This window comes from Bidens hawaiensis, unplaced genomic scaffold (assembly GCF_021521415.1).
Source record: "Bidens hawaiensis isolate Kalapana, Puna unplaced genomic scaffold, B.hawaiensis_p1.1 tig00030534_1, whole genome shotgun sequence".
Classification (NCBI taxonomy): Eukaryota; Viridiplantae; Streptophyta; class Magnoliopsida; order Asterales; family Asteraceae; genus Bidens; species Bidens hawaiensis.
In genome coordinates this window covers 40,833-48,671 of record NW_027495097.1, presented here as the reverse complement: position 1 = coordinate 48,671, position 7,839 = coordinate 40,833, and the positions used below count along the sequence as shown (strand labels likewise).

The following is a 7,839-nucleotide window of genomic DNA, read 5'->3' as shown; positions in this document are numbered from 1 at the left end:
GTCACACGCCGCATACGTATGTTACAAAAATATGATTAGAGTTTAGATTTCTACTCTTAAGCGCCTCAATTCAGACGAAAAGATTTTACTATTAGTCAACGTACGGCGAGCAAGAGCACGTATATCCTCTCGGGAACAATCACGTGAGATACGAACTAGCTCCCACAACGCACCTCCACTCACCATGTCTTTTGCATTTACTTCTGAGATCACAAATAATGTTAAAAGTCTGTTTATAAATCATCATATCATATAATTCAGATTGCAACGAAATGAAATACTTACCATGTTGTGCTAAATGACAAAGTGCAAGCTCGATGTGCCGTCTTATGATTGATGCATCGTTGTTGGCATTTTGCACGATCCATGGAAGTGCCCCGTCTTCTATCAACATAGATCGGGTGTTCTTGTTTCCTAACACAGAAAATTTACAAAACTTCCCTTTAACTGATGTCGTTTGAAAATCGCAACTGTATTTAAAATATACCAAGTTAAATATACACGCACATAAATTACCTTTGCTAGAGGTTCGAGACTCGCATTTTGCAAAATTTGCAACTCCGCGCGCGACTTGAGAAAGAACGTCTGGATGTCTTGACCTAACCATCCCTAGCAAGGCCTTGATTCCACCTTCAGATCGCAACCGTGTCTGTAGTTTATCTGAAATCCAATACATAGACAATATGTTATGTAATTATGTAAACTAACAAAGAAACTATCAGAAGTGATATATTAAAATGAAAAATAGTATTACCATTTCCACATAAATTGGCAATAGCTCCAGATACCATCCGTAGAGTCTGTGGATCCTCAGCATCGGCTGCAGTCATCGCCAACAGACTAATCCCACCTTGAGCCATTATAAGTTCTTGATTAGCTTCTGCATAGAACATCAATAAAGTTTACCGAAACCACCACGGAAGTGTTTATGTATGTACGTGTGTACATGTATAGAGAGATATAGACCATTCATTGCAAGATTTGCAATAGCACCAGCTGCTATTCTGCAAATTGTTTCATCAAAGCTTCGGCTTCTCAGGAGATCCAACAGTGATGACAGCCCACCAGCTTCAACTATTCTTTCCTGATTACTATCTGCACATTACATTTTTTTTCATTTTTAACAGCTTTAGAAATAATCAATCAGACTTAAAAAGAAGATATATGTTTGAATTTTGATAATAAGGTTTTAAGAAACAATAACCTTCAGCAGCTAGGTTGGCCACCACCTTAACAGCATGCAAACGAACATTAGGATCTTCTGACTCTAGCAAAGACAGGATCTTTTGCAATCCAACTATATGATTTGATTGAGAGAGAACCATATTAGAAAAATATAAACCACTATATAGCATTAATTACAAATTCTGCATACCATGTTCATGAAGATTAGCTATTGACGTTCTGTCTCCGTTGCTTTGATTATCAAGCTGCGAGCATCTTGGCTAAAACAACAAAAAACAACCCGAACATTCACCTCCTTTTGTAATGCTCCATAATCATCAAATTAATAATGTGTATACAGTATAAACATCAAGTTTTCTACCTGACCAGAACTGAGAGTCAGTTGTGTCAATCTGCTTTGCAACATTAAAACTTCTTCCTCAAGTTTCTGTTTTTGACGAGTTTCTTCATCCAACAAATTTTGAAGCTTAATAACATCAGCATCTACACCTGCCTAGTTATGAGGATAATATGTGATGTAATACATATTCCAGTGTTGAAAAATTTAGTCAAAATTTTAAATACTGCTAACACTTATTCTAGCTTGATATTAAAAAAATACAGACCTCTGTAGGGTGAACTTGTGAGTTCTTAAGATTTTGGATCTCTTCTTCAGCTCGTTTTCGTAAAGCAATTTCCTTCTGAAGCTTTATTTTTAATTCTGTAACATCTTCATTACCCTGTTAATTTAGGAAGGTGAGAGTGATGAAAGAATACTGTGATATATATGATGGGAAAATAGAATTTGAATTTTGCAGCATAATCATCTTGTACTCATATAACACATAATCAAGAACACATTTTTAACTGTATGGAACTTGAATTTTGTAGAATGATGATTCTATGGAGATGACACTTGTGAAAATATCTTTAATATAAATAGAATTTCGGGCTTGATAGTTGATACCTCTCCACTGTGACCGTTAATGAAGCCATTGGTTCCATGTTTTGAATGGTTGCTCATCCACTTCTCCTCTAGCTTTTTGATAGATTCCATGTAGTCCATCTGGCATTTCATTTTCCCTGTCTACAAGAACATTAAACATTCTACACTTAGCAAAAATGGTTGCCAAATATGCAAAATGTGTATGTGAAGAAAAGTTGCAAGTTTGAAAATTTATCTAGTTCTGAAGAGATTTTAATTCGAAAATAATTATAAACTGTCAAATCAGATGCCATGATGCATATACATATACACAAAAAGAATATAAGACGCCATGTCAGAACCTTTTAAATATCAACAAATAATGCCACGTTCCTTGTTGAACCGTAGAGGTAAACAACTTTTTGTGGCAAAATGTAACTTGGTTGCTAAAATCGGTGATAAATGGTAAGTTGGTTTCTATTTTATGACTGTTGTAGAATTGGATGTTAAAATCAAAAAAAGTTAGTTTATATTTGTGCAGTTTGCCTAATTTATAACAACTATTTGGAACTTTGAAGGCATGTATTATAAAGAAAAAAGTTGCATTACAAATTTACAATCACAAATCTCTAACTAACCTCCAAAGCTTCAGCATAATTATGTTCAGCCTCAGATATACGCTGTTGTGCTTCTATTGTTGTCCTTTCAATTTCATCCTCAAATGCTCTCTGCTGCCTTTCATTTTCGGCAGTGAGTTTGTCAATCTGTGTCTCAAGTCTTTTACACAAACTTCTGTAATCAAACTCCTCCTTGATTTTCAACATGTTCTCAACCTTCATTGCCTGAGATACAATAAAAATGACACTCAAAACACCATTTATAAACAACTGAGCCCCGATAAGTGATGCATGAGATTCTGCTCTATGAATTATGGTAATTGTTTCAGAAAATAGTCAACTTTATACAGAAAATAATGACCATAAAACATATAAAATTGTATGTTTCCTGAATTTTTAGACCGTCAAAACCTAGGTTGCTCACCCTTTGTCCAAACAAAATAGTACTTGTAGTTTCTGCACGATGTCGTGGAGATGGGCCCACAGTTACAATCAATGATGTTCTTGCAGTACCTGCAAATACAATGTCCAAGAAATTAATGATTATGTGAATGTTGACGCCACCATCTCCTAGGGCGTGTAATCATTTCAAGCATATGTTGCTTCAATATAAGCTATAGAAGTAATAAAAAATAATAAGTTGCTAATGTTTTAAAGAACTGACCTCCAAATGAATCTTTAAGCAGCCTCGTCAGCTTAGAATCTCTTACAGGTACATGAGGACTATTCTCTGCAAGAGCATTTATGCATTTTCCTAATGCACTTAAAGAAAGATTTATAGATTTTGCTTCCTCTAATGTATGTCCCTCACTTCCTGAAAATAAATACCCAGTGTAAGATATTATAACTATATAAAATTAAAAACCTTAACAAAATCTTGTAACAGATTGTTTGAAACAATTTATGCCTACACACCTGACTTGTGAGCACGTTCAGAGCCTGCAAGATCTACAACAACTAATTTGCCTTTCCGAATAACAGGCGGCTTAGAATTTTTGCTCATGTGAAGGGAATGGTCATTTTCAGTTACAATCTCGGATTCCATATCTGTTACAGACCTCTTAATATGCACCTGAAGAATTTTATCAAAAAAGTATGGTGTCAAACAATTTTTACCAACTTTAAATCGTATATTAAAATCAGAGAACTAGTAAGCAACTTACCATTAAAATAGCATGACTACGAGAAGACTCGGTATTAAGTTTTGTGTTAGCAGCAACTCGATGTGCTTCTCCCAACCGCAACAATTCCATAAAATCATGGTGGGTTCGTATATCTACCAGAGTTGCTGCTGGTACAGACACGTCACCAGTTTTGGGATCTTCAACAATTGAAATGTTATCATTTGTTGGATTTAAGAGGTCTTGGATTGTCTCCATGTAAAGCTACAAATATTTCAATGAAGAATTTTATCATGAGACTAGAGTTGAAACCTAATTCATTAATGCACTTTATGTGTAAGGACATATGTACCTGCAAGTATGAGATCATGACTGAATCAGAATCCCGAGATATATTAGCTAGTATATCCTCCATTGCACGGACCATGATTCCACGTGCAGATGTGTCTTCATCACCCAATCGTCCTAAAGTAAAAGTCTTCCCTGTTCCTGTTTGACCATATGCCATTATTGTCCCATTGTACCCGTCCAGAACACTCTGAAATGCGTAGTTAAATATTATCAGTTCAAGTATAAGCTTTGCCATTGAACTATTGAGTAATCGAATAGAAAAAGTAATGTAACATCACCTCAACCACAGGTTTTGCAACAACTTCATAAACACGCTTCTGGGATGCAGATTCAGGTAGCACTTCATCAAATTCATACGTATCTGAATCCCAATTGTTTTTACGAAGTTTCAACCTTTTAAACTGACATGGATCAATAAGTTTCAGTGATTAATCACTAATCACATGATTAACCTAACACTAATTGGAAAATATTAAAATGTTCATTAAATTCTAAGTTATAAGAAGTAACATTCTCACACCTCGGGTTGCAATTCCACACAGTCAGCAAAATCAGCATCTGCCACCATCTCCTCAGAATTTTGAGGTCTTAATCGGACAGCAACTCGAACTCGACCAGAAACTGCATAAAAAATTCAAGATATTAGTTTTAATTTAAATATGATTTGTTGTTGGTGGGTTAGCCTACCCCAAATAAGATGGGATTAAAGACTTGTTGACGTTAAATTTTTTGGTAGTGGGGAGAAAATATTGCAGCACCGTCAAAGCACACATGCATTAGTGTAGAAAGTTTACCTCTAAAGACCATGACATGTGCTACATACCAGTACCAATACCAATAAGTTAACATCAAAACCAATGCATGTGTGCTTTGTTGATACTGCATTAGGATTCAGATCATCTAAAGAATCCGATAATACTTAGGGGGTACTACATCTTTTACCAACATAATCAGCAAACTAGCAAGTTTTTAGCCCTTTGGTCCAGTTTATTCCAGATATTGTTATCAAGTGTGACTTGTGAGTTTCTGTTACTCTGTATGCTCTGATCATTGAAATATCTTATCTTAGGTTTAGTTCTAGACAATGCGCGTCAATATAGCCCTCAAACTCAATATATTGACAATTGCTACTAACAGCATCAATCAGATTCAGACTTCACTTTTCAGCCTGCAAGCTATTAATTATTAACTACTAATACACTAAAATGCCTAGTCTAGAGTGCAAGATCAAAATAACCAGTTACAAAATCTAAAACGACAAACATGATTGTACAAAATAATATATATAAGAAGATGGGTTATGGGTGCAGGCGCCTAGTATGGCATGCGGTGATCAATCAACCAAACAACATGAAATCATTGAAAAGATTATATAAACGTACATTAAAAATATTGCACATATTTAACCAAAAACTTCAGAACTCTAGCCTGATGTTCACTCTCATCCTATGAAAAGGTTAGTCTTACTTGGGTCCTAGACTTTCACTAAGTTTATTTACTTGATAAATCTAGCTGTAATTTATTATTTTCTAACAAACCTGAGCAGCAGCAGCAGCTAATATCATTAAAAAACCACTGTAGTAGTGATACCATAACACTAATTTTAAACATATTGAATCATTCTCTAGAAGCAAACTTGATTTACTTACTGTTGTCACAACTCACAAATGCTAAACAACTGCACTAATACCAAATTGCCAACCAATAACACACACAGGTAATGAAGTAAATAAGTGAGTTATTATTGCTACAATGCCTGCCAACTGCTAATTTTCCTACTGCAACAAAAGATGCTAGTTAAGGTATGAGCATTTATTTATTACCTAATACCGGTACCGACCGCACCGGCACTGGTACGGTACCGATCTCATGGTGACTATATACACACACATTGCAATGCCTGATTGTTCAGCAATGGTCGGAATCATAATGAAGTCTAACAGGTGGATGTAAATATAATAGATCACATAATTCACAAGTTGCAAAAGTAAACCTAACTATAAATTAAGAAATCTAAAACTAGTGTAATGTGAGATCGGCATAATATACGATAAGGAAAGGTAAATTATAATTTATAAACAAACAAAAACATGATGATAATTAGATTAGATAAAACTGACCGGAATCAGCAGCAGTAGCTCCGGTACGACGAATATTAGAAGAATTCTTCGATTTGAAGGAAGAAGAAGAAGAAGTACGATCTGTTTTCACCGTTCCTCTTCTACTACTACCGTTGTTTCTATATGAAGAAGAAGCCATTAATTGCTCTTTAGCTTAACTTCAAATTGAAATCATTATGAAAATTGTTGGTTGGACTGTGTTAATAATAATAATAATAACTTTAACTTTATTGAGAAGTTGATTTTTGAGTTCAAACTAGAGGTGAGAGTGAGTGTGGCCCACTTTTGCGGTGGGAGAATGGGTGAAAATGAAATGAAGACCAGACAGACAAATCAATCAATCAATCAATATACATACACTACACTACACTACACAAAAGGTAATGCTGCTTTTATTTCACTATCGGTGCCTCACCTCCAATAATAATATACTTTTTTCACTTTTACTCCTTTTATTTATACTTCTCTTTTTACAAATATTCAACTAGTCCATCAACATTCATAATATATCTATTTATGATGATGTCATCGTGTCGGAACCCGGTCCGGTATGACCTGTAACCTGGTAAGGTGTCCGGTCTAAAACATTGCTTATGCGACATGTTTCTAACACGCATACGACTCGCATGATGTTAATAAGATTGTAACTAAGACTGTAAATATATAAAATATTAATAACTAGCTTTTGAACCCGTGTATTACACGGGATTTATCACATGATAAAAATAAATAAGTTTTGTTATTTTAAAAAAAACAAACAAAATGAAAGGTAAAAATAAATTAAAAAATCAGGTATGATATTTTAATTGTGATTCTTAAAATACTTTTTTTGATTGAAATTGCGTGTAGCTTAACATACCATATAATAAATCTAAAAGATTCAGTGATGATGATAAACCGAGTTGCTATAAATGCAAGTGTCTACACAGGCCTTTGAGGCTATATTAGATTTTATTAAAGTTCTTTTGAAATAAGCCAAAGTCACCATTTTTTAAAAATGATCCATACGTATTCGATGATTGTCTTATGCCAGATCAGAACGAAACATGTGATACAATTGTAGTCCGAAATGCGACAAACACAATTTGGTAATAGGATTGCATGTCCAAATGGTTTCTTCACATTAAGCGCAACATGTGATACAAATTTTGTATAAAAAGAAGTATTTTCAAATTTGTAAACATCATTTTAAGGTCTCATTTACCATGTAAATTAATGAATTAGACAAAGTAAACAATTTATGAATTATAAATTTTCACGTTTCACGACTTATAAAATGTATCTTCTTCATGTTTCACTATGTGTACTATACATGGTGGATAACATGAACTTAATGTAATTTGTCGTGTAACAATGTTTAAAAGATTATGATCAATGTGCATATAGACAATAATCTATAGTATAATGTTATCAAATTACATATATGCACATCTAAATATATACTTTATGCAATGTTGAAAAGCCACAGCCGACCTAATAATTGATTATATTTAGCATCAATTCTTCTTGAATAGTGATTATAAACGTGTCATTTATATACC

The 7,839-nt window shown here is 34.1% G+C and overlaps 1 protein-coding gene across 2 annotated transcripts; it reads right to left on the bottom strand.

The window, feature by feature from the left end:
* LOC143580612 (kinesin-like protein KIN-UA) lies at window positions 1-4,558 on the bottom strand. 2 transcript variants are annotated; one of them, XM_077063588.1, is made up of 17 exons: window positions 4,457-4,558; window positions 4,180-4,365; window positions 3,870-4,091; window positions 3,622-3,778; window positions 3,371-3,520; window positions 3,131-3,219; window positions 2,728-2,931; window positions 2,132-2,251; window positions 1,791-1,904; window positions 1,547-1,678; window positions 1,376-1,445; window positions 1,205-1,297; window positions 967-1,095; window positions 755-880; window positions 517-660; window positions 286-414; window positions 1-203 (listed from the first exon to the last, which is right to left on the bottom strand). In XM_077063588.1, exons 2-17 carry the CDS (start codon window positions 4,333-4,335, stop codon window positions 43-45), a joined length of 2,196 nt encoding a protein of 731 aa, XP_076919703.1. In that variant the 5' UTR covers window positions 4,336-4,365; window positions 4,457-4,558; the 3' UTR covers window positions 1-42. The 2 variants fall into 2 exon arrangements, with proteins under 2 accessions (XP_076919703.1, XP_076919702.1); XM_077063587.1 differs by having other exon boundaries at window positions 286-660.
* Window positions 4,559-7,839: the final 3,281 nt, after the last annotated feature.